The following is a 25,635-nucleotide window of genomic DNA, read 5'->3' as shown; positions in this document are numbered from 1 at the left end:
TAAACAAGACAGATCAGGACCCGAAAGAATAATAACAGTAAAAGCACCTCTGATAGAGAGATTTTGAATCCTTCAGTTCAGAGCCAACAATCAGTTTATAAGTTTCTGTTCCCAAACTTGCCTCTAGAAGGGGACTAAGAGCCCTCCCTCCACTGGTTTGGGTCAGATCCTGTTGCTGCACGAGAAACAACAACGAGGTTGTCTACCTTCTGCCCTCCCGTCCTCTCCCACCTTCCACCCCCTCTGGGTGAAGAGGAATGGAAAGAGACTTCCATTAATATAGCACTGGAGTTTTGTTTACAGCCAGAGGGATATTTAATATCAACATTTCCCCCTGCAAAAGCATCTTCTCAACCCAATGAAGGAACTCAGCAAAGGAGAAGCTGTCCTTCAAACACAGCCAGGCACTTACAGGCTCTAAACAGACCCTGAGAGCAGTTTTCCCCACAGAGAAGCAGTTTCCTAAAACAATTTGTTATGATAAGAGGTGAGAGCCACGTTCCTGTGCATACACGAATCTCAAATGGACTCTCATGGGCACTTGCAGCTGAGGCACAGGACATTGGCCCCTCGGACACATGGACACCCTGGGATCCCACCCAAGGCACCCTCACCTACTGCCTCAAGGGACAGCCACAATAACACAGCACGGGGAAACAGGATTTGCCGTTCCCAGCTGCTCAGGATGGTTTGTCCCAAATCCCAAGATTGTTTCCATTAAAAAGTGACGGTGTGGAAATCCTTCCTACAGTTCAAGCCTTTAGGGTTCCTTTTAATAAGTGTATTGCTGCAGCTAGTGGAGCTGGAAGTCACATCTTCTATTTCTTTTGAATATGTAGAAATTCTCCCATGAATTGCATGACTCCAGAAACTGAAGTTTCAAGGAGAAAAACCCACCAAAAGGTTCCTGGTCAGATCACAGCAGTTAAAAGTGCTGGTTGGTCCAGTACCATAGCAGAGCAGGGCTGAGCTGGAAAGGAAGGCAGCAGCAAAAAAACACAAGGAGAGACAAAAGTAGAAGGGGCAGGGAGCAGCTGTAAATAAAAAAGCCCAGATTTATTCATGGGAGAGATTTGTAGCCAAAAGAAATCTGTCAGTGAGCCTTTCCTTTTTCAGTGGGGGCATCATCAGCTTGACACACAGACTGGGATCAGAAAGCCCACGTGCATTATCTTACCCTTCAGCTAATGGAGCTGAGGACATTTCTGTAAAAACAGGTCCTGCCCATTGGCTCTTGCCCCGCTCTCCCTTCTCTGCCTGTTTCTCCCCTGACAGAATTTGGGGGAAGTCCATCCAGGGCCCCACTACTTTAGAGACTAACGGGACCTAGGCATGGGGAGAGCAGGACAGTGCCCGTTTGAGTAATGCCCATCGCTGGGTTGGGAATGTGGCTCCCTACTCTCCTCTCATCTGGATTAACAGAAGATATCACCTGTGTGATTGCTGATCTGCAGGAAATGGAGAAGCAGGTAAATTCCCTACGCTTAGCGAGAAACACAATTTCAAGCAAAAAGCATCATTATGCAGTGTCACAGAAAAGGGTCGATGCTGTCCCAGAATATTTTGGGGTTTATCTGACACGTCTACGGTGGAGAAAATGGTTGATTACTCAGGTGGCTGCCTAAACCAACTAACTTTCCCCCTGCAAACCTAAAGACCCTACTTATTGCTTAGGAAACATTCAACCTACAATCTGGCTGAGCCACACGCTGCTTTCAAAACGGCAAAGAAATATGTTTTTTCCTTGCTTCATGAAACTCCACAGCGAGACTGTTCCTGTGCAACCCGTCCCAGGCCAAATGTTTCACGTCAAGGCAAAGGAACATTGTGTCCCTCCCTTGCAAAGCTCCCTCCTCTGCCTGCGGCAAGCCAAGGTCTATGGCACACCCCACTGCCAACAGCCGAGAATACTCCTTTCCTTCACGGCTATGTTTTCCCTGGTTTGAAGGACAGTGGAGGTAGAAGCAGCCAAGGGACCAGCTGAGGTCACGTGCAAGAGGGACATGATGGGAAGGTTAGTCAAATCCTGAGCCTGGATTTGAGTTCGGTCTTGGCTCTGCAGTAAGCTTCCCTTGAGCAAGGCTTTTCATAGAATCATAGAATGTCCTGAGTTTAAGGGATCCACAAGGATCATCAAGTCCAACTCCTGTCCCTGCACAGGACAACCCCAAGTTTACATTTTCATCTCCTTACAACACTGTTCTTCCTCCGTGAGAAGGAGCAAAGGCTCTTCTCTGCTCGTTGGAGGGGGTCAACAGGGCAACTTTCAAAGGCCATAGTCATAGAAGTGGAGACAAGCAGTGGATGGAAGGAGGGTTCGTGGAAACAGGCTGGATCCTTCTAGAGCAGATTCAAACAAACTCCTGTTTTGGGAAAAGGGGCAGGAGATGGTCCTGGGGGACTGGCCATCCTCGTTGCTTGGAAAAGCATTGACAGCTCTCTGGCACACCAGAGCCACCAGACCCCAAAATGCCAAGCCCAATGGTTGTACCACAACTGAGTGGAGAGACTGTCAACCCACACACTGACGTACTATGTCCCACATCCGAAAGGTACACAGTTGGCTATACAGGAGACAGGCATGCAAACACCCCAGAGGATGTAGGGTGCTTTTGGTCAGAGCTCTTGCTGGCCACCCCTCTGATAGCAACCTGGTGTCCTGCAGCAACTTCTGCTGACTGTCAAGCTGTGCGTGACTGAACTCCAAGGCCTGCTTTCTTTTGCTGGGATGCATGCCTGATCCCACCCACCAAGGTGACCTCCCCTTTCTTACTCCTACTTACAATTCTTACACTTTTAAATATCTGGGGCTCTTCTGAACAACAGAAAATTCCTCTGCTTGTCGATTGTCTAAATATTTTTTAACAAACCTTAGATTAGCACGGAGAGCCCAAGGAATGGCCAGGATGGGGCCATCCACAGCCTGGGGTCTGCTTGGCAGGAGGCACCTAGAAATGGTCTTTCTCTCTTTTAACAAAGGAAAAACAGCTACAACATTATCCTCCTTGAAATATATCCCGTATCCAAATGGATGTGCCCTACCAGAGGCTCTTTTTTGATGACTGCAAGGGAAGAGTCACAGAATCACAGAATGGTTTGGGTTGGGAGGGACCTCTGAAGATCATCTAGTCCAACCCCCAGATCATCTAGCCCACAGTGGGGAAAAAAATGTAGAGGAACAGGAAAGCTTGGGATTTGCAATCCCATGTTCCCACCTGGGTAGCTGTTTCTGAGTCCGGCACAGGCAACGGATCACCTCCGACGTGGGCAGCCATGTCTGATGTTCCCGCAGGGGACCACAAGCAGGTGTGCTGTGGAGGTGTGCCAAGCTGCTGGTCCATGGCTGAGCCATGGGAACTGGCCTTATGGTTATTGGGGAATCGGTGGATTGGGGCCAGTTTCTGGGAAACTGGTAAACCCTGACCTTCAGCCCGGAGTCTGGCCGTGTTCAGGTGCTCTCGGACCCCGGTCTACAGCCGTCACATCCAAATTACTTCCCAGGGCTTGCACCAGGAGATGCTTGGGTCAGGCTGAGATGGTCTGTGCCTGGACCATGCCAGGGGCCATGCTAACAATTGAAGAGCATGGTCTGTTGGGTTCCCATGGCTGGCATCTGGCACTAGATCATTACCAAGCATCAAGCATGATGCCATCATCAAGCATGACACAACCTTCACGTGCTCTTGGCCCACTCAGGCTCCTACAGAGCAGCTGATGAGCTAAAACTCCTTAAACCATAGGAACCCAGTGGTTTGTGGTGTACATCCTGTCTGATGGTGACCATCTGTCTGTCTGCAGAGGTGACTACCAGCACCCAGGTGGACCAAAGCCAGGCCCAGCTCTGGGCCCAGGGAAATTGGTGCTGTTTGGGATCATTAGAAGGCCATCAGCTAGCCAGATGTATGCAGACAACAGAGCCAAATTCTTCTCGATAGTGGGAGAAGGCACAAGGGGACGCAGCACGCACCACAGGCTGGGCAGTAGGAAAAGCATTTTTACTAGGAGGTGGGGGGATTTCCATCCCTGGGGATTTCCAGGCTTTATCCAGGTAAAACCTCAGCCACTGCTAGTGGTTCTACTGCTTCAAGCAGGAGGCTGGACTAGAGATCTTCCAACCTGCATTTCTGCAATCCTGCAACTCTGGAAATTCAAAGTTGGTCTGTTCTGTTTTTTTCCCCCAAACTGATGCAGATCAGAAGGAAAGACATTTATCCAAGTCAAATGGGCAAAGTCCTGCTTGAAGGAATACAGTTAATTGTATGATCTTAAAGGTCTTTTCCAACCTAAATGATTCTATGATTCTACGGTTATTATCATGTGTGTGTGTGTGTTATACATGTGTATGTATATATGTACATATATTAAAATGTATTTATACATATATACCATGTCCTTAGGAACACCATTTTATCAAGCTAGGAGTCATCTCTAATCAACTGACTTTGCTTTTGGTATTAGAATTATTATTCTATGGCTATCCAGAACATGACTGTATAGAACCTTGTATATATATTTATCATAGAATCATAGAATCATAGAATCATAGAATCGTTAAGGTTGGAAAAGACCCTTAAGATCATCGAGTCCAACCGCTAGCCTATCACTGCCAAGCCCACCACTAAACCATGTCCTCAAGCACCACATCTACCCTTCTTTTAAATACCTCCAGGGATGGAGACTCCACCACCTCCCAGGGCAGCCTCTTCCAATGCCTGACAGCCCTTTCGATGAAGAAGTTTTTCCTAATATCCAACCTAAACTTCCCCTGGCGCAGCTTGAGGCCATTTCCTCTCATCCTATCGCTTGTTACTTGGGAGAATATAAATGTAACATGCACCCGCACACACGTATATAAACACTGCACACACTTTATATGTATAAAGCATGTATATACCATGTATAGGTGTAGATGGTTTAGTGGTGGACTTGGCTGTGTTAAGTTTACGGTTGGGCTCGATGATCTTAAAGATCTTTTCCAACCTAAACGATTCTATAATTCTATGTGTAGGAATATATGAAATACGTAGGGTATATACTGCTCGGCATGTCTAAGCCCTCTCTGAGCATGATGGCACTAACCAGTGCATATCCAACCCCAGTCCCAGTTTTCTTCAGCTCATTAACTTGGACAGAGGCTCTGACTCCAATTTGGAGGTGTTGCACTGATAAATACCACTCAGAGGAGTTACACCAAAATAAGTTAGGCCAGCTCCTGGCCTCCCTACAGGACGCCAGCCAGGGACAAACAAAAAGGTGTTTACTATGGTTCATCACGTTATAGGGGACAGTCAGTTTGTCTAACCCCTGCCCTTCTCTTTTCCTCTTTTATTAGTTATTCTGAACGTTAAGTCAACTCACCCCCTGAGCAGGGTGGGAGGATGGAGCGATTCTCCCAGCTGCCGATAAAGCATCTGCAAAGGTCAGTTCGCACAGAAACTGCAGCCCAGGCCAATAAAACGGCAGGTACCGAACTTATCAGGGCAACATATAACTTGCAGTTTTTCTAACTCAATTGATTGGACTTTTTATCTAAAATAACAGGCATTATAAGATAGGCAACAGTCAAGATAAGGAAGAAAATTGAGTAGGTCTTGAATAGAGATCAGCTTGGGGACAGGTTCAAACTCCCACACCTGCCCCGGAGGAATCAATGAAAGTTTCTTGGCATTGTCCTCTCGTTTTGAAACGCTGCTGAAGTTGAGTGAACTTTGAGACTGTGGCGTTTATTCTGTGATTATAATTAACCTGCTCACCCGTTGTTATTGATTTTGTGTGAAGGGAGGTGACAGAGTCTGACTGGGATGTTGGTTTAGGGATAGAAATGGTTGTTGGGGAGGGCAGGCAGCGGCGCAGGCAGCGGGGCAGGCAGGTAGCCCTTCCAGAGTGAGACCCTTCCCCAGCTGGGGGCAAAGGGGAGGGGTACAAGGGGGATTTCACCCTCCTGCTTGTGGTCCTGCTTGTGCTGGGATCTGGGAAAACCCTCGAGGCCACACCTTCACATCCAGAGGATCAGGGTAAATCACAGCCTCGGCTATCTGCCCCACTGAAGCAATGAAGGATCGAACGTGGGAAGCCCCTGGAGAAAAGCCTCGCTCGTAGCCAGGATCCAGGGCATCCCCCCAGCCCAGGGCAACGTGAGGAGGCAACACCCCCCAAGCCAGCCGCCTCTCTCACGCCCCACATCACCAAGGCATATCCCAACTTAGCGTCCTTCCCAGCAGCCAGTCCCCTGAGCAGCCAGCCCCTGGGGCCAGCACACCCTTCCCAAAATAATCTCAGACATCTGGGGCCAAACATGTCATTCGGAGGAGTCCTGATGTCTGGGGCTCACCGCCTTGCTGATTTTTTACAGCTCCAGTGCTGCAAGCTCTGAATATTAAATAAGGAAGGCTCCCTGGCTTGCAAACCTAAGATCCTGCCTTGGAAACTCATCGGAGTTTAAATAATAAATACTAGAGGAATTTTTTTTTGTCTCTTCTAGAGTTTCAGCATGAAGGAATAAGGGTTTCCCAACTTTTCTCTTGCCCAGAAAAGCTGGTCCTTTCCTTCCTGCAAAACCAGAGCCTGACGTACGATAACATGACTCCGGAAGCTGGAGCTTGATGGAAAACCTAGGCGCACGGAGGCACGACGGCAGGCAACAGCCGGAGGCAGCCAGCTGAGAAGCAGACAAGAGGGAGAGGTCTCCCAAACTGTTCAGAGATGTTTGTGGGGCCAAAGGAGACAGCCCACTCCCCCGGCCCTCGAGGCCGGAGGACAACCTGGAACGTGCTTAAATATTACAGACATGGCCAGAGAGCACCGCGCAAGCAGGAGCTGTGAAAAAAAAAAGCAAGAATTGGCAAAATATTGCTCTGAGGGAGCGGCATGGTCCTCTTCTCCCCCGCTGCTCCATCCCTGCTCACAATCTCTTCTGCTGGGCTCGGGTTTTAAGCTTTTAGAAGAGCCTGACGGCGACAGGCCCCCAGCCCCACCCCGGCACCCCATAAATACGCCGCACTGCAGCTGGAAGCACCGAGCGGAGGAAAACGGCTGAGCTTTGGGAGGAAGAAGAGCAGGCAGCGGCATCCCACTGTGGGTCCTCTCCTGAAATGCTCCCCCAGCAGACACCGACCTAATTACCAGGGATTAGGAGGAAACATTTCCAGGCAGCAATTCTGTTATCCCAGATTCAGAAGCATCCAGTACCAGTCCCTGGTGGAGACGGGAGATGAGCGCCTCTGCGCTGCTCATCCGGCTGCCCTCACCCCACCTCTAATGGAAAACTTACTTTCCCTTAACTTTCCATGAATTATTTTTTTTTCCTCTTTCACAAACAAAATGAATTTCTGAGTCTCTCCCAAGGCTGGCGTGAGCTGTTCGAGCCCAGCTGGCTCCGATAAGGGGCTCACCAGCTTTACAGGTCACTAAAAAAATAATTTAAAAAAAAATAAAACCGACCACAAACCCCTTCATGCTGCAACACATAAACCAAGTGGCCACTTTCCGGAAAGGAAAACGAAACATCCCGCTGGATTTTGGGGAGCTTTCCTGTGCGATGGGCTTCACCTCCCCGAGAAAACCTGTAGGTTTCCAAATATTTTGCGTCGAGCTGCGTTTCTTCCCCATGGAAGGTTCTTGCGAGGGCCTGATCCTGCACCGGCTCCTGGCAAGCCTCCCGTTGCTTTAGAACAGGGACGGTTTCGGCTCTGCGCAGGCAAGGTGGGTTTTTTTTTGTTTGGGTGGGTTTTTTTTTTCACAGCCCGTACTGAATCTGCTTCATGGCGAGGGCCTGATCCTGCAGTCCTTGCTTGGGTGAAACAGCAGGATTGTTCTCAGAAAGACAGAGAAAACAGCAGAAGGACATGGGAAGGACCCAACTTTGCCCCCTCCCCAGGCCAAGGGGGCATCCTACAGTTAGGTGTCCACCTAATTAAGCAAAAAACCCTCAGTACCAGCAAATAACTGAGAAAAAAAAAAATCACCGGGCGCTTTTTGGAAAAGAAACGCAATATTTTATCACTTACAGTTGACGCTGCCCCAAACTTGGCTTTAAAACCCAGCCCTTGCCAAAACCCAAAAGCTGAAATGTTTCAGCCTTGATGGCAGTGTCAGATCTATGTCCAGCTTCAGAAATCTCTGCCCAGATCTTCTCTCCTAGCAGACCCAGCGCCTGCCCGCCTGCGCTGTTTTTATTGGGATGAGAAAACCCAGCTTATCCTATTCAAAAAGAAATCAGCACCGAGTGCCCCGAGTGTTTAAAAGGGTGCAACAGCACGGGGAATGCTGCACACTCGCGCGTACCCTGCAGCAAGTGACCTTCTGGAAAATTGCAAGGGATCAAAAAAAACCCCCATTTCTGCCATTTGAGAGCTTCCGACGGCATCGCTCGGCGCGGCAGAAACATGGGGCTTCTCAAAAGAGCCTTGAATGCCACTTGTACCAGCCGCTGCGAAGGCAGTGATGATGATCGAATTATTTTCAAGCGCTGTCACGCACGTGTAAGCACCCATGTATAAAGACCTCACTGCTCAGGCACGGCAGATAATTGGGTTTAATTTGTCATTACAGATGTATTTACAGCTTGGACCGGTCACCGTGACCGATGATGTGGGGAAGACTTGTAAAGGCCAGAGAGATTTTAATAATTTGCCGTAATGCTGGACGTTATTGTAGCCAGCTGCAAGGTTTTTGCCCCACAAAGGGGACCCACAGGGGTTTTTTCTTCCCCGCCACCAAAATAAAAAAAAAACTCAGTCCAACATTATAATGAAATTTGCTCTTATAATTCAGGTTAATTTTGGAGGTAAAAGCATGTTCTCACATATTTCCTCGGTTATTTAAGCAGCATTTCTCACTTGCCCACCAAAGGCGTATTTACACCTTCCTGCCAGACAGCAGCATGAATTCGGGATCCATCAACAAGGTGAATATTTGGCATTCCCAATCTCCTTTTCTGCAATCCTCCAGGCATAATTACACGCATCCCCCTCCCCGCCAAAGCAAGCTGCACCCGTAACAACCCAACCTTGCCATTACGGCTGAAGGGTTTTGGCAGCATAATTGCGTTATTCGGGGATCACAAGTCCCCGTAACACGGGGCCGGCACGGCTGCCTCAGCAAAAAAATCTGCATTTCTGCCTCTGCCCTCCCAGCAGGAGCAAAACCAGCCGCTTTAAGCCCACGATTTGAGCTCTCGACACAGATCCCCGCTTGGTTTTGCAGGCAGCGGTGAGCCCCAAATGGGAGGCAGACGCTTTGTGAAGTCTTTTTGTAGTAGGGTTGCGAAAGGTTGGAAGGACCGGAGATGTTCAGTGCCTCCCCCCACATTCCCCTGCCTTGTGCCCCCCCCTCCCCGGAGCGTCGCCGAGCAGGGGGAGATCCTCGAATACCCCATTTCTGCACCTCCTTTTCAGTAAGGAGATTGTAGGGAGGGAAGGACACACCGGGTTGGCATGCGGAGCAGGGAATTTGGGAACAAAACCTCCCAAAGGAGATATATTATATTTGCACCCCCTTTTTTCCTACATGTGCAAAGCTCTGTGGGGTTCGAGGAGCAAAAATTTCAGCCCAGAGCCCTGTGCCGATGAGAAACAAGGTCTCTGTAGGTTTTGGGGCTGTACTATCAGGGTTTTTGAAATTGCATTTTCCTTAAAATCGCATTTTCCCACCTTTATTTTAACAGCCCTGGACACACACCCTCCCCAGGAGCAACCGGCTGCTGCCCTCCGGGCACAAAACTTGCTCATCTCACTGTGCTGCTGCTTTTTTTTACCCCATTTGGGATTTTATTTGCTGGTTGGTGCTTGGTTGGTGGGATTTTTTTGAGGCATCCTTAATTTTACAGCTACTGGGAGCAAAATAGTTTGTCAGTTCAACATACCCAGCTGCGATTGGGATAACCAGCCCTGGGGAGCCCTTCTCTGCCGGCTGAGGCAAGATTTCTCCATCATCAGAGAAACACGGAGGCAGCAGAATCGGGTTCAGTTTGCTTTGGGAAACACCAAATAAACCCTCATCTCTTTCCAAGGATTTCGCCTCTTTCCCCAAAAAATGATGGAAATAAAGAAAGAGCAAAACAGAGGCTGTCTCTTAAAAAAAAAATCACTGTTATTTTTACAGGGACAAAGGCACACACGTGAGTGGGTGTGTGGAGGAGAAAAATAATTAATCCTGGCTTAATAAAGTTGGAGATTCAGGGCCGCTATCCGCTGCCTTAAATTTTACTGCTTTACAAAAATTCACAAGCATTTATAATGTATTATATACCACACCACGGCTGTTCTATGCAACACATATGCATTTGTATTCGGTAATAAAGTACAGTTTTCAATGAAGGAAGGAACTGTATTATTAATAGGGGTGATATAGTGCCCGCGATGGTGATTATTATTAATCACCATAACTTTTATTATTATTATTGTTGCTTTATTTATAATTTAAAATACGCTGCCTGGGGTCTTTGGGGGGGTAAAAACCAGTTGTGTGTTTGAGTTCGATCTTGTATCACCTAATTGTGTGCGTTCCATCCCAAATCCCAGACTAACCAGTGACAATTAAATTAGGCGGGAGAGCAGAAGGCGGCTTGAAACCCATGGGGGGGAACAAAGCCCTGGGCCAACCTTCCCCGCCGCGGAGCCGAGGTGAGAAATGCAAAGCGGGATGTAGCGTCCCGTGCAAAATGCAGGCACGTCCTTGGGTCCCATCCCTGGCTCCTACGCTCCCATCGCTCCAAGGGCAGGGAGAGCAGAGATGCTGGGCTCCCCCCATGGCCCGCTGCCCCACGGGGAGCAGCCACCTTGTCCTTAGGTGGGTGGGGAAGGTCAGGGGCTGCTTGTAGGGCAAAGGATTGTAACAAATGCCGATGAGTCACTGGAAATGCCGGCCCCGGGGATGCTACGGGGCAAATCTCTTAGCATCCCTATGGGAAAACTTAAGATCTGGTTCACAATCTCTCCCCCACCAGCAACAGAGAAGACATTTTCCAACCCCTCGTCTGCTCCAGGCTTTGATCTTCCCAGAAGCTGCTGCTGTGTTCAAACAGTGCCTGTTTGAGGAACCCTGATTTCAACTTAAGTCAAAACAGAATGCAAAGCACCCATCAGAAATGCCCACGCTCCCTCGCCCGGATTTACTCCCAACCCATCAAACCTCCTCGATGCCACAGCAAAAGAAAAACCCTGCTTTTCTTTTTTTTTGTGAAAAGCAAAATTACAGGGGGTGAGGACGGCAAACCAGGATCTGGCCTTCCAACCCCAGTCTGGAAACATCCAGGAGGCAGCAAGCGGCGGCGGGCTGGATGCGCTCGGGCTCCTGTGCCGCCCTCGATCCCCACTCCCCTCGGCCAGGCCAAGGGGGACGGGGAGAGCTGCTAATTCTGGGACAGATTTCAAGCAGTTTTTGGCTCTGGCAGGGAAGTCTCCTGAAAGGGGACTGTGCAGCGGGTCCTTTTCATGCCTCATTAAGTCGGGAATTCACTGTAACCCCATCCCAGGCAATGCCTGGAGGCAAGTTCACGGCCTCGGCCGCAGGGTCTGATCCTGCCCTTCAGGGTAATGAAATCATTCGCCAAACTTACACTGAAAAGCCCAAATTTGGCATTTTGAACTCACACCAGGGAAAGTTTTTCAAATAGGCCCATGTGATTTATGCCCCCATCCTTCCCAGCCCTTTATACCACAGAGCTGCATTGGCATATTTTAACCCAGGCCAAAATTCCTCTTATCAGGGACAAACGTGATGATCTTTATTTCTTTTAGTGACATTTTATTTGAACACATTTTCACTAAACTTCTTTCCCCAGTGCATTGCTTTACAGCGGGGGAGAAGTGCCGTGCCCAATTGCACAGACTGCATGTCTATGTCTGCATATTCAGCTACACCTGCACAGACATGATCTTCATTATTAAAAAATTATAATACTTAATATTCTAATGATCCCAGGGGTGCTCTGCAATTAACACTATCCCAAGGTGACGGTTCTCCAGGAAGCAAAATCACTGGAGGGAAATGAAAGCGCTGCAAAAATCACTTGGTTTAATATAGCCTTGCGTGAGGGATTTTGCTTCCAGCACAGGATTCCTCGATGTGCAGGGAATAAAAATATCTTTAGCCCTAAGGAAAGGCAAAGGAAGGATTTCACCATGCCAGGGACCGCTCAGGTGCTGAGCCAGACTCCGATGGGTTATTACAGGAGGTCTGTGACGGGTGCAATCCACGATGGTGTTTCACTCCTACTGAATCTTTCAATGCCTTTGATTTTTCAGCCCAACAGGGCTTTTCACCCTTGCTCATAAAAAAACCAAACCCTTCTCCCCAGTCAGGAACCACCAGCCAGCCTTTACGTGCTTCACACAACCCCCTCGACACCCACAGCCTGTGCAAAGCATCGCCCCGGCGTTGAGAAGGGCCCGGCTGGGAGCAACCCGGCAGCGGCCGCGTCCCGACTCAGGGAGAAGGGAGAAAGGGGCAGGTCTGGACCTTAAACTACTTGCCAGGAGAGCTGCCTTCCCAAGAATCCATTTTAATCCTGAATTTAAAATTGACCAGCTTTCAGGCAGGTTTGGTTTGGGTTTTTTTTAACCAAAAACCAAGCACTTTTTATTTAAAACCCGAGTGCTTTTTCCACATTCCAGGCAGGGGCATAATTAGACCCACACTAATAAATCCTCCGGTTTCTGCCACCCTGCCCTCGGCGATGCCGGAGGCGATACCGTGAATCCAGCACCCGAATCAAGACCTGGCAATGAAAAGGGGTCCCGGCTCCTTCCTCCTCTGTTAGCGACCGCTAATGTTTTCCGGACTGGCTCAAGGCATCCCCCCTTCCCAGTGCTATTTAAAAGCCTGGGTAAAAACCCCTTTTTGCCACCAAAGTGCCGGCTGCGAGACCTGCAACGCAAACCGCTGCTTAACGTAGGGCTTGAAACCCCCAAATCACCATGCTCAATCTCGGGCACCGTAGGAGCTGCCGGGTATTTCTACGATTTCAATTCTTCATCTGCATAATTTTGATTTTAAGTTCTTTTTGTTACCAAGAGCCCTTTAGACCACTGCAAAAAGGTGATGTTTTTGCAGAGGAAGAGATGGCGACACGGTACTGCAATACAAATGCGCATACGTCCTTGTTGATAATATTCAAGTATTATTTGATTATTTGATTCCTCCTGCTTTTTCCCCATACTTTCCACCTTCTCAGGGCTCCCCAAAAACATTGCCTGGTTGGCCAAAACTTTACCCTTAAAGATAATCAGTTCCCCATTTTAGGCAGCTTTGTAACTCCCAAAGGAAAGCAAAAGGCATTGGCAAGGCCAAGCCTTCACCGACACCCAACTTTCCTTTCTTTAATGTCTTCCAAAACTGCTAAAGATGAAGCAAATCTTGCTAGACACGATGGAAAGTTTACCCTCCAAAATTCAGGTTAAAGAACGCAATCTTAAAATGTATCCGCAGACAAATTCGAGACATTTTCTTTGTTAACCCAGACCCCGAAGCCGACAGAAATACCTTCATGGAGAGAAGGCGGGGAGGGAAAAAGGGTTTATGAAACTGCGACGGAGAGACGTGCCCCGCGCTTCTCTCCCCCTTTCTCCCGCTTCTGCCACACAAAAATATAAAAGCAATATTTTAAGCCATTCAGGCCGATTTCTGGTCATACAACCCAGGGGCCCTTAATGAAATGAAAGGCTCCGAGGTCAGGATTGGCACAAGAGATCAGGGCTGAGATTTTCTGGGACATGGAGACACCATCTCGCCCAGAGCTGGGTCATTCAGATGTGCCCGCGAGTCCCCCAAAAAGCATGGTAATAAATGTAAAGGCATTTCTTTTTCTCCTTCTCCCCCATCGGCACCAAATTTCCCTTCGCCTTCCCCTTTTCTAGCCTAACCGACCTCTCAAAATACTAAAAAAAGGACGTAACATAAAACTGCGTAAAGGGAAGATCTGGGATTCGCAGGCCAGATTTTCATTTTCCCCATTTTCCAAACAAATTTCCCCATGTTACACCTAAACCAAGCTCGGGAAGGGGCTGCCTGCACGCCCACGGTCCTGCACACCGCAGCCCTCCCCATGGCAGCCCCCGAGTCCCCACGGAGCTGTTTGTGGAGCCAGCAGGCCCTTGCGCGGGAGCTCGGCACGTCGTTTCTTGCCACTCCAGGCCTACCCTAAATTATATTTATTTTTCTGAAATTGTGATCCTTGAGGCTGTTTTGAAATGACGTTTTTGTAGAGAAGGTGCGTGTGCAGGGGGGCAACCACAGCACGGCCGGGACCCCCACGTTTTGCAGCCAGAGACGCAGCTCCGGCAGCGACATCCCAAATACGCCGTATTTCTCCCTCCTGCCCTCCCGCCTCCTCGCCCTACCCAAAGAGGGGTGCGAATGCCAAAATTTGGGGGGCGGGGGGGGGGGGGCGGTGGGGTGAAACCCTCCCTCTCCCATCCCAACCCCGGCTGCGCTCACCTATGTTGGTGTGCCGGGCGGCTGCGGGCGTCCCTCGGCTCTGCAGGTTGTGCAGCATGGGGCTGTCAAAGGGTGAAGAAGTCCAAGACGTGGCCATTTCGGGGCTCATATACGCTGGGTAAGGGCTGGAGTAGGAGCTGCCGAAACCCCTGCCGTATTGCTCCCTCCCGTTAGCAGAAAGGTTCAAGGAGCTGCTGTAAGCCGCCGCGGCTTCCCGGGAAGAGGTGGCGGGGATGGGGGTGCTGGTGGAGAAGGAGAAGCGAGGTGACACGGGCGGGTGAGAAGATCCAGGGTTGTAAGCGGCGCTTTCGGCTCCGGGTTGAGTCCAGATGGAGTGGCTGGAGACGGGGCTGCCTTGCTGGGAAGAGCCGCTGCTCTGGAGGTACGGCAGGCTGGGGAGCATGGAGGTGACCCTCGTGGTGGGCACGTAGACGGGGGATGCTGCGGCCGTGCTGTGCATGAAGCCACCTGCCCCCTCGTACGCCGGAGGACCGGGGTTAGCTGCCATGGCTAAACTCTGGTACATCTCGCGATGGGCCCCCCCAAACCCCAGCCAGGTCCCCGGTCACAATCCGGAGCGATGAGGAGCGGGTGAAGAACCCCAGGCTCCACTTTCCCCTGCAGTGAGCGGTGGCCGGAGCGGTCTCGCGTGGGTACAGCCTTCCAGCCAAAACCAAAACACCACCAGTGATGCAATTTTCCTCCACCCCCCCCTTCCCCACCTCCCACCTTCCGCACCTTCAGCAGGTCCGGCCGCCGCTTCGAGACCCAAAGCAAGAAGTCCAGGTCCCTCCGGAGGAGAGATTTAGCTCCCGCCTGGATTTAGCTTCTCCCACCGGGTTCCATCCATCACCTCCCGCCCCCCCCCCCCACCCCCCGATGGGGTTGGGCTGCTTAAAACCCTCGGTCAGTCTCCTCCCCGCCTTTCTTCAAACCCCCCCCCCCCCGCCCCGTCCAACAACTCCCCCGGGGGAGGCAGGGGGAGATGCGGCCGGGCGGGAGATAAGGAGGTTAGAGCAGTCCCGGGGGGCGGGGAGGGGGGTGTCAAAGGGGGGGTACACAGCCGGGAAGGTGAGAGACAGCGATGCTCTCTCCAAGGACCTGGAGCAAAAACCTTTGTCCCGCAGGTACGATCGGTGCTTTAAGTTGTTAATGGCCTCCGAGGCCGGCGTTTGATGTGTGCTGGGGGGGGGGGAATTAAATTAGGCAGACGGTGGGGAAAGGAGGAGGAGGGGGGCTGGCTCGACCCTCCCACCCTGCGCCCGCCTCACGTGTGTCTGCAGCCCCCCCAAAACGCCGGCCACGGGTGGAGTGGGGGGTGCTTAAAAAGGGAGGGGGGGGGGGAAATTACCGCCGCATCCCCCCATCAGCGCTACCCAGCCCCACTCGCAAGTGGCAGCACCCACACAACTCCCCTTCCCGGGTGTTTTTAATCCATCTCCCCCCCCACACACACGTCTCCCCGCTTTTCCCGCGTGGGGGGGTGGGGGAAGCTGGAAGTACAGCAGGCTGACCCACTGGGGACCGGGAACGCCGTGGGTCGGGATGGAGAGGCGTTTCTCAGGGCTGGGTGGGCACGGTGGGTGCTTTTTCCCGTGGGGGTTTGGTTTGTGATTTGCGCTCCTTTGGGTGGGTGGCGGGGGGTGGGTTGGGGTGGAGGGGGTGGATTTCGGGCGCGGCACAGGCCGTCGTGCGATGCCGTCGTGGCCTTGCGTGTGGCTTGCGATGCCGAGACCCCAAAAAGCCACTTGTGGAGGCGGGGGTCAGGGTGAAATACCCTTCCCACGGAGGGTCTGGGAGCGGGGTGAAATGCTCTGAGACGCTGTTTTCTCTGCAGATCATGGAGGGATCCTAGAAAACCATCTCACACCCGGAGAAAGGCTGGATGGGGGGTAGGGGGGCGAATTATGGCCGGAGAAATAACTCTTGGGACTGATTTAGATTTAACCAGCAGATTCCCCAGGCTGAACCCCTCCGCTGGGCTGAATTTAGCAGCAGAAGAGATAACCCGGAGATAAGGACTGATACCCGGGAGGACAGCGGGAGACCGGCAGGCGGCCGAGGAAAGGGGGAGAAGCCGGAGGCAGCGTCAGAAAGGGGTAAGGATGGAAGCGAGCCGGGAAGAAGGGGGTTTTAAGGGAGCTCTGCTTCCCCCCAAAACCCAGGGGACGGAGGAGCGGCTGGTGCGTGTGTGTGTAACCGGCCTAGGATGGAGCGTTTCCATGGGATTCTCCAAGGAGGAGCAGGATCCATGGGTGGGGGTAAAGGAGTGAATTCCCCTCCTGCCTTAAAAATAGTAAAAATAAAATACTCGACACCCCCAAAAAGCAAAATCGAGTCTGTTTTCAAGCCCAAGGAGACAATAGGAGGAAGATTTCAGGGTAGGCCCGTGGGAAGGGGCTCGCCGGGGTCCCGGCGTGACAGCGAGGAAGAGGAGCGAGGGGACAGAGAAGCGCTACCCACCTTCGGTGCTGGGGGGGGCAAGGGGTGGAGGGGGGGGCAGGACACCCCCTCGCTGCGGGGAAGGCAGAGGGCTAAATGCCTGGCTCCTGCTTTGCAGGCGGGAGTTAGGGGCAGCGGGGCTCTCTCTGCCCCCCCCCCCCGCTTGGCTCCCCAGTATGGCCAGAATCCCCAGTCCCACTCACTGACTGGTTTGCCCACGTCACGTGGAAATGGGCGGTGATGGGAGGAAGGTGGAGGGGTAAGGGGAGGGTGGCTGGTATCTGTTGCACCATTAGCCGGGCGCCAGGTTTCATTGCCGTTCAAGGAAAAAAAAAAAAGGAATAAAATAATAAAATCAAACCACCACCCCAGGCACGGCCGCACGGCCGGCCCACGCTGCAGGCAAAGTCCAGCCCTGCTCCGCACCTCCCCACGCACCCACAGCGACACCCGCGCCCGGCTCCCAGAAATAAGAAGGGGTATTTGTTGGGGGGGAGGACACATACGCGACACCCCCCGCCCCCCCCAGCTCCCCAATCCCTTTGGAGGCAACCCCCTCTTCCGTGGGGGTATTGCACGGGGGGGGGGGGGGGGGGGTTTGTCCAAGATCCTGCCCCAAATCCGTCATGGTCCAAGCAGAGTGAAGAGGCTGCAGCCGCTCTCCCCTTCACCCCAGCCTGTTTGGGGGTGCCCCCCCACCCTAAACTGGACACCCATCCCTTGCCCCCCGCCACCTCCCCGTGCGCTGCAGCGGCCACCGGGTCTAAAGGGAGAGCCCAGGGCTGGGTTCACCCCTCTGCAAAGTGGGATCCCACCGGGCACAGAGCCCACGGAGGGGGGACTGAGCCCCCTCACCCCCCCTCCCCCTCCCGGGGGAGCATTTCGCCCATTTCCAGCCTCTCGTCCTGCGAGAGCCGCCGGGGGGTTCCCAAAGTCCTGCTCCCCAGGAATGGCGCCTTTAATATTTCCTACACCCCGGCTTCGGGGATCCCCTTGGAAATTTGGGGGTCCTACCCGGCCGGGGTGGGGGTAGGGGGAGGCCGGCCCTTTTGGGACTCGGAAAGAAAAAAATCTCGGAGGACATTAAAAATCTCCGTATGAAAGAGGCAGGGGGAGAAGGGGGGGAAAAAAGGGGGGGGAGAGAGTGTTGATTTATTAAAGGGGGGTGCAGGAGGCGAAGGGAGAGGTTGGGGGTTCCCCAGGGCCGGGAGTGGGTCCTGGGGGACGCGGGGTCCCCCTATCCTCCACCCCGGAGCCTCCCGCAGCACCCCCCGTTACTCCGGGGCACCCGCGGTGGGGTGGGGGGGACATAGGGACCCTGACACCCCCCCCCCCCCAAAAAGAGGGCTCCAGCCCGGCGGGGATGCCTGTGGCAGAGGCTAAAACCCCGGCTAAAAGCTAAATCCTGGCAAACCCCATAAATACAGGCATGAAGGCGCTTATAGGGACGTATAGAAATACAATTACAGGCGCATAAATACGGCACGGAGAAATACCGGCAACGGTGCGGCTGCGTGCGGTGCAGGTATTTGTGCTTTAAGCACACGGGGAGAAACCTGTATTTATTGCTAAGTAGGTAGTTATATACATACCGATACAACCACCGCATGTAGGTGGGACTTGATGCATGTTGGACGCTCACGGGAACGGGTGTTACATATAGACGTGTATGTACTCCCATACCTAAATACGGTGTAATTTCTACCACGCTGTATACATACGTATATATACAATATATATGTGTATATATATAAATAAGCTTAAGAACATAGCGCTATCGGCTTGCAGAGAAAAAATGGAGAATAAAATATATCGATGTCTTTTTATTTTTTATTTTTATTCCTTCTCCCAAAGCAGCTGCGTATCCAGATGTGCTGGGCTTCGGACACGCACCTCCCTCTCCACTCCTTGCAAAATCTGTGGCGATTTTTTTTTCTACCAAAGCGACGTTTTGCTGAAACTTCGGTGAATTCCTACTGAATATCGGCGCTTTCTTTATTTAAAAAAAAAAAAAAAAAAAAGCAAAAATCCAATTAAAACCAATTAACCCCCCAAGCAGTTTCAGCAGGAGCAGAGACGACTTCAAGACTTCAAGGACCTGCCTTGGGTTTTCCTTTTCCAGAAAAACAGCCCCTCCCTCCGAAAAATAATCCCGCGGTCGGTTTTGCTTGTGCATGGCCGGATCCAGCCTCTTTCAGCGGGGAAATACCGGTCCTTAGCACCGAGCATCGCGTCGCTGGGGGGAGGGGGGGTCCGCACCCCGAAAAAGCTGAGCCAAGCCCCAGCTTGCTGCAAAACCAACAGCCGGGAGGGTGAGGATGGATTTCGGACAAGTTTTTATCCCGAAAAAACAGCAGAGGATGGGATACAGAGGGCAAGGAGAAGAAAAAAAATCCCTGCTCTCCACTCGGAGCCTATTTTTTGTCCGCCGCGGTTAAACGAAATCTGGCTGAAAATAACCCGGCGGAACAAACCTCGGCCTTTCCACTCTCCTTTCCAGCCCCCTTTTCTCCCCCAGGGAGGAAATAAGTCCATACGATGCTGGGTTTTCTTTCCTTTTTCCGCGCATCGAAGTGAATTCCGCTGCGATTTTCGAGTTAAAACTCGATAGACGCACCCGCGAGTGGCAGCGAACAACGAAAAAAAAATATCCCATAGGAACTGGGGGTGAGGGGAGGGAGAGGGGGAAAGAAGCGGATTTAAAAATTTCTCCGTGGGACCGTGTGAAAGTTGATTTTTTTTTTTAAATTACGAAAAAGAAAAAGGGGATGGGGGGAAGCGGCGGGCAAGTGGGGTTTTAGGAGAGCAAAAGGCATAAAAGCAGGCGGCGGCTGCGGTACCAAGGGTGCGGGGGGTGTGTGTGAGAACCTTTTTTTTTAAAAAAAATACTATTTTAATTATTCCGTGCCTTGTTTGCCGGCCGGGAAGGGGTTTGGGGAGGGGTGTGTGTTTGTCCGGGGGCCATCCCGGGGCAGCGGGGGCCTGCAGCTGGGCTATTTTTGGGGGTTTTGGAAAGAAGAAAAAAAATCTCCGAAAATACCAGTGCCCTCGGCTGGGTGGCATCTGCGGGCGGTGTGTATCTATAGGTGTATCTATAGGTGTAGGGGGTATGGAGGTGCAGCCGGCAGGGTCTGCACGGCTCTGGTTTACATTAGAGCAGCCGGTGCGATCTGGGAGGTGGGAGCGGGGGGGTCCAAGCCGGGGGAGGAGACCCCTTGGAAACCCCCTGTTTTTGGGGGGCAGCGAGGCAGGACCAGGGGGTGCTGCAAACCTGGAGACGTCCCGGGGCGGCACCGGGGGGGAGCACCCCTTCCTCCCCCCACCTCCCCCCGCCTTCCCCGGCCGCCTTTGGGGGGGTTTGGGGATGGGGCGGGGGGGGGGGGGGAGATGCCGCTCCTCCCGGAGCAAGGGGACGACCCCGGAGCATCAAACCCTGGAGGAGCGCTGCTGGGGGAAGGGATGAAGCAGTCCTCCTCCCTCCGGGGGACTGATCCCGGCTCCCCACCCCTCGGTGCCCCCCCTCCCCCCTTAGCCTAGTGCTCCGGGACCACCTTGTGCCCCTGTCCACAGACACGTGTCGGGACGTCCCGGCCCAAGGAAACCCCACAGGAGGCTGTGGGCAGCCAAGCCTACGGGGGGGAACACACCAGCGGGACACCCCCCCACCCACAGCCAGGGGAGCATGTGGTCAGGAAGGCGTCAGAGCTGGAGCAGGAGCCCTGCTTTTGGCTTCCCCCCCACGACTTATCAAAGTCTCACCTTCAGAGACACTTTCTGAAACAAATGTCACATCTGTTTACAGGACGACAGTGGGTCCTAAAATGCTCCCCCCTCCTCCCTGCCTACATCCCCCCCCAAAGGCCAGGTACTACCCCTTGGGAGAGGGGTGTCCAAAGAGCATCACGGTTCAGGGATGCTCCAGGGGCATTTTAAAATCCTTTTTGACTGCCCTCTCCCCTCCAAAAAAATATTATATTATGGCTTTTTCTTTTTTTCTATTTTTTTCCCCCCAGTGGAAATAAATACAGATGACTTCCTCAAGGACAAAGCCATGGGACACAGAGGTGCATGGAGCAGCACTTCATGCTTCGATGAAGCAGTTTTGGGGGGTGGGAGGCTGAGAAATGAGGGTCAGCGCCATGGTGATTTGGGGAGAGTCGGGATCCCAAACCTACCCGGAACCGGGATCTTTAGGGAAATGGGGGCTGCAGGATGAGAACACGTGTGCTGGATCACACCGTGCGTGATGCCACGTGTGTCTGTGCCATCGCGTGTGTGTGGCGGATGCCTGCTGCAGGGGACAGAGGTGTCTCAGGGAGGGCACTGAAAATACAGCACGGATCGGCATGCTACACTCCTGTTCAGCTTTATTGCCAAAATCAGGCAAATTGAGCCTAAAATCTCAGCCTAAAATCACATTTCCCGCCGCTGCCCCCCCGCGACGTGAAGAATGGCTGCGTGGGAACCTGCGGGCGCACGTCACCAGTGGGTGGGGGGGATCCCCCGAGTCTGCCGGTGCGGGGTTGAATGGGCGAGCATCACTTTCAGGGCCAGGGCATCCCGCCGGGTTCCTGTTGCCTACTCGCGCCGCCATCCGCACGCGTGGTTTTATTGTCAGTATGTCCAAATACCGCGGGGCTTTGACCTAATAACAATAAAACCACATGGGTGGAGCATGCCTGCGGTAGGCTGTCACCCCACGGCTGTGAAATCGCCTTCCTGGGGGCTGGGCACCAGCCGGCTGCTCAGGCCGGGGCACGGCCACTCACGTCCTGCTGTAATGGCAGTGGTGATGGAAAGCCCCTTCCCACGTCGGGGAGGCTGGAAAAGCCTCCTGCATCAGGCAGAAGGCTGGCAGAGCAGAACCTCAGCCAGTGTCACTACCAATCCACCCGTTTATCCATCTATCCATTTATCCATACATGCATATATCAGTCTATCCATCTACCCATATATCCATATACCTGTCTATCCACCTATTCACCTACCCATTTATCCATATACCCATATATCCATTCCATATATCCTTCTATTCATCCAGGCATGTTCCCATATATCTATGTAACTTTCTAGTTATTCCTACATCTATTTGCCTGTTTGTGCCCATCTACTTGCCGAAATACCTATTTATTTATCTATACACATCTACCCGTGTGCCTTTATCTCTCTTACTTACGTGTCTGTCTGCCTATGCCTAGTCACTCTATGTCCTTATCTGTTACTGCATCTTCGCGTGTGGCTGCATCCGTGTATCCCTCCCTGCGATGCTCATTGCGCTCTGACCCACGCGGCTGTCAGCACTACCCCCGCTATGGGGCTGTCGGGGCCCTGAGGCCCATGGGGCTCCCTACACCCCCTGAAAAGTGGTGCTGCCTGTACCCCCCTCCCCGATCCATGGCTTCCCAGACCCACAGGGCAGTGTGCGCCCCCTGACAAGTGATGCTGCCGCTACCCCAGGCCTGTGGGGCTGCCTTCGCTCCCAGCCTGTGGGCAGCTTGGCCCCCCAGGGCTCACGGGGCTGTCTGTGTCCTGACCCACAGGGCTGCCTACACCCCCGATCAATGGGGCTGCTGGCACCCCGACCCACAGGGCTGCCTGCACCCTGACTTACAGGGCTGCATCCCGGACTCCCGGCCGTACCGAGCCGTGCCGTGCCATCAGCGGTGCCGTCGGGGCGGCGAGGCCGCGGCTGTCAGCCCCTATTGATGAGGTGTGGGCTGATGGCGGGGAACGGCGGCCGCCAGCTCTGCTCCAGACTCCCCGGCGCTGGGGTCAGCGCCCCGGCCAGCCCCGCCGCCGCCGGGAAGGGAAGGGCTGGACTCGGAGAGGATGCTCCTGCTCCCCCTCCGAGCATCACGCACCGGGCACTGGGCTGTGGGAACTGCAGTGGTGGGGAGCTGGGGTTGGTTATGATGAGAAAGCACCAGTCCTGACCCAAATCCTCCACCCCTGAATGGCAGATGTGGTGTCAGGATGGAGGCGTCGTCACTGATTTCCTTCTGGGCTAAAAAACCCATCTCTCTCTCTCTGCACTGACACACCAGGAGGTCGCACGGGTCTGAATGAATCCACCTATTCTGGAGAGGGAGAAAAAAAAAGAAAAAGAGAAACAAAAGTGAAACCACAAAACGAAACAGCAGTTTTTCATACTGACGCTCAGCGCTCCAAGAACTGAAGCTCCAAGTGCCAAATCCACGTGAAATGCTCTCACATGAGCAAAGGACAAGTAGGGTTTCACGTGCAGGCAAGTGCTGGCAGGGCTGAGCAGCAAAGCAGGAGGTTGGTTTGACCTTGGATAGATTGCCAGTCAAAAAACACAAAATATTGACGATTTTAAAAGTGGAAAACTTGAGGAAAAAAACCCATAGAAGTATCTAGTCTTTTTCAACAAGTATAAAAAACCCCTCTGGTTCAGGATGAGCATGTGAGTGTGTGATAACAGAAGCAGCTGGGAACTTATTGAGAATCTTCCTGACTTTACCTGGATCTGTCACAGATGAATTCCCCGAGCTTGGGACACCAGGCTGGGACCCAGGAGACACTCACACAGCCTCCCCCAAATCCCCCGGCCTCAGCTTTGCGAAGGAAAGGAGGCCCCAGACCCCTGCGGGAATCGGGGACCTAAAAGCCTCAGACAACGTGGGAGGTGTTAGGGTAACTGCACGTGGGAAACCTGGGGTGAAGGTGGCGTTTTGTCATCTGCGGGGAAAAGCAAGAAAATCCACAGCGCACTGGAACCGTAAAAGGTAGCGTAACGTGAAAGTTCGTTTTATCCCAAAATGATATTGTTATCATTAGGCAAAACTCCAGCGCAGCACACTGCGGAAAGAATCCTCAGGTATGTCAGCAAATTTATATCTAATTAGCCCTCATTCTTAGATCATTAACACAGTTTTGATATTATTAATAAACAGTAATATCTGTTAGGCGATGCGAATGTTGCGCTGGTGAAAAGATGTGCTGACAGCATTGCAAGCAAAGGGGCTAAAGCAGACTCCGATTTGGTACGTAACAGCAAAGACATTGCAAAAGCATGGGCTGGAAAAACGTGTGTCACGGCAGCGTCACCCTTGCTGGTACCCAAGAGGCAAAATGAAGGGTGGCTCCTGTGCTCTGCGACGATACCTCCGAGAGAATCATCGAATCACAGAATGGTTTGGGTTGGAAGGGACCTTTAGAGGCCATCTAGTCCAACCCCCTGCCGTGAGCAGGGACATCTTCAACCAGAGCAGGTTGCTCAGAGCCCCGTCCAGCCTGGCCTTGAGTGTTCCCAGGGATGGGGCATCGACCGCCTCTCGGGGCAGCCTGGGCCAGGCTTTCACCACCCTCATTGTGAAAATTTTTTTCCTTATATCCAGTCTAAATCTGCCCTCCTTTAGTTTAAAACCGTCACCCTGTCCTGTCACAACAGGCCTTGCTAAAGAGGCTGCCCCCACCCTTCCTACAGCCCCCCTTCAAGCCCTGAAAGGCCGCAATAAGGTCTCCCCGCAGCCTCCCCTTCCCCGGCTGCACAACCCCAGCTCTCCCAGCACGGCCTCGCAGCAGGGGGGCTCCAGCCCTCGGAGCATTTCTGTGCCCCCTCTGGCCCCGCTCCAGCAGCCCCGTGTCTGTCCCATGCTGAGGAGCCCCGAGCTGGAGGCGGCGCTGCAGGGGGGTCTCACAGAGCGGGGCAGGGGGGCAGGACCCCCTCCCTCGCCCGGCTGCCCGCGCTGCTGGGGATGCAGCCCGGGGCACGGCTGGGGGTCTGGGCTGCGAGCGCACGTTGCCGGCTCCTGTCCAGCCTTTCACCCCCCAGCACCCCCAAGTCCTTCTGGGCAGGGCTGCTCCCCACCCCTCCACCCCCCAGCCTGTGCTGATCCCGGGGGCTGCCCCGACCCACGTGCAGGACCCTGCACTGGGCCTTGTTGACCCTCCTGAGGTTCTCCCAGGCCCACCCCTCCAGCTTGTCCAGGTCTCTCCGGATGTCATCCCGTCCTTCTGGTGTGTCGACTGCAGCGCCCAGCTGAGAGGCAGCTGAGCTTGTGCTTGCTTCTGTCGATCAGCTGTAGCTCCCTGGGAGTCGCTCCTTGGCCACAGGAGAGCAAAATGAGGCCAGGTCATGTAATTTTCTTTTTCTTTTCTCTTCTAGAAAGCATCCCTGGACAGTTTATAAAGATTACCAAGTTAAGCCTCACAACAACAGTGAGGGGTAGGTAGATCGTATTATCAGGGAAGACAAGGGAAAGAGTGACTAAGAGGCTTGCGGGGAATAGCAGATATAGGACAGGACCCATCTCTCCCAGAGCACTTAGTCCCGTGCCTTAACGCAGGATTATGTATTTTTGGCAGAACAGCTGCGAAGTCTCACTGTAATGCCAGCGCAACATCAGAAGCATCAGAGAATATTCCAGTTGTTAACACCCAAAGATACGCAAACCACCGTGGAGGAATGGCTGCCTGCACCCACTGAGGGCTCCTCTGCAAAACACATGCTTTTGATTTACTGTCCTCTTCTGACATGCAAAAAGGACGATTTTTAGCACCTTCCCGTACAGGCTGTGGCAGAGCTGTACGTCTGATGTTCTCTCCAGAAAAACACACATGTAGAAGTAGAACTCATTAGGAAATGCATTTTTTTGGTTCAGTGGAAAATCGTCCCAAAATTAAGAAAAATGTGTTTCATCTGGAAGAGGCAGAAACACAAAATCAGCACACTGGAAGGTTCAATATTTTTTGTATCCGGATGAGCAAAGCTCCGATGTGTAATAGCTTTGCCCA

At 52.6% G+C, this 25,635-nt stretch overlaps 1 protein-coding gene and 1 long non-coding RNA gene across 5 annotated transcripts in view; one reads left to right on the top strand and one right to left on the bottom strand.

Annotated features, from left to right (window-relative positions):
* GATA4 (GATA binding protein 4) overlaps window positions 1–16,390 on the bottom strand; it is a 32,086-nt gene extending 15,696 nt beyond the window's left edge. For 2 of the 4 annotated variants that reach the window (XM_075086552.1, XM_075086553.1), the window contains exon 1: window positions 14,437–16,087. In XM_075086552.1, the coding sequence (XP_074942653.1) occupies window positions 14,437–14,962 (526 nt within the window). In that variant the 5' untranslated portion in view covers window positions 14,963–16,087. Of the gene's footprint in view, window positions 1–14,436 lie in introns of all 4 variants that reach the window. The other 2 variants (XM_075086550.1, XM_075086551.1) reach the window with 2 other exon arrangements.
* On the top strand, window positions 15,455–19,422 carry LOC142054251 (uncharacterized). The gene is made up of 3 exons (XR_012659468.1): window positions 15,455–15,563; window positions 16,378–16,535; window positions 18,736–19,422. It is a non-coding gene; the product is annotated as an uncharacterized LOC142054251 (long non-coding RNA).
* The last annotated feature ends 6,213 nt before the right edge of the window (window positions 19,423–25,635 follow it).

Source organism: Phalacrocorax aristotelis, chromosome 3 (assembly GCF_949628215.1).
Source record: "Phalacrocorax aristotelis chromosome 3, bGulAri2.1, whole genome shotgun sequence".
Classification (NCBI taxonomy): domain Eukaryota; kingdom Metazoa; phylum Chordata; class Aves; order Suliformes; family Phalacrocoracidae; genus Phalacrocorax; species Phalacrocorax aristotelis.
This window is presented reverse-complemented; position numbering and strand designations above follow the sequence as displayed.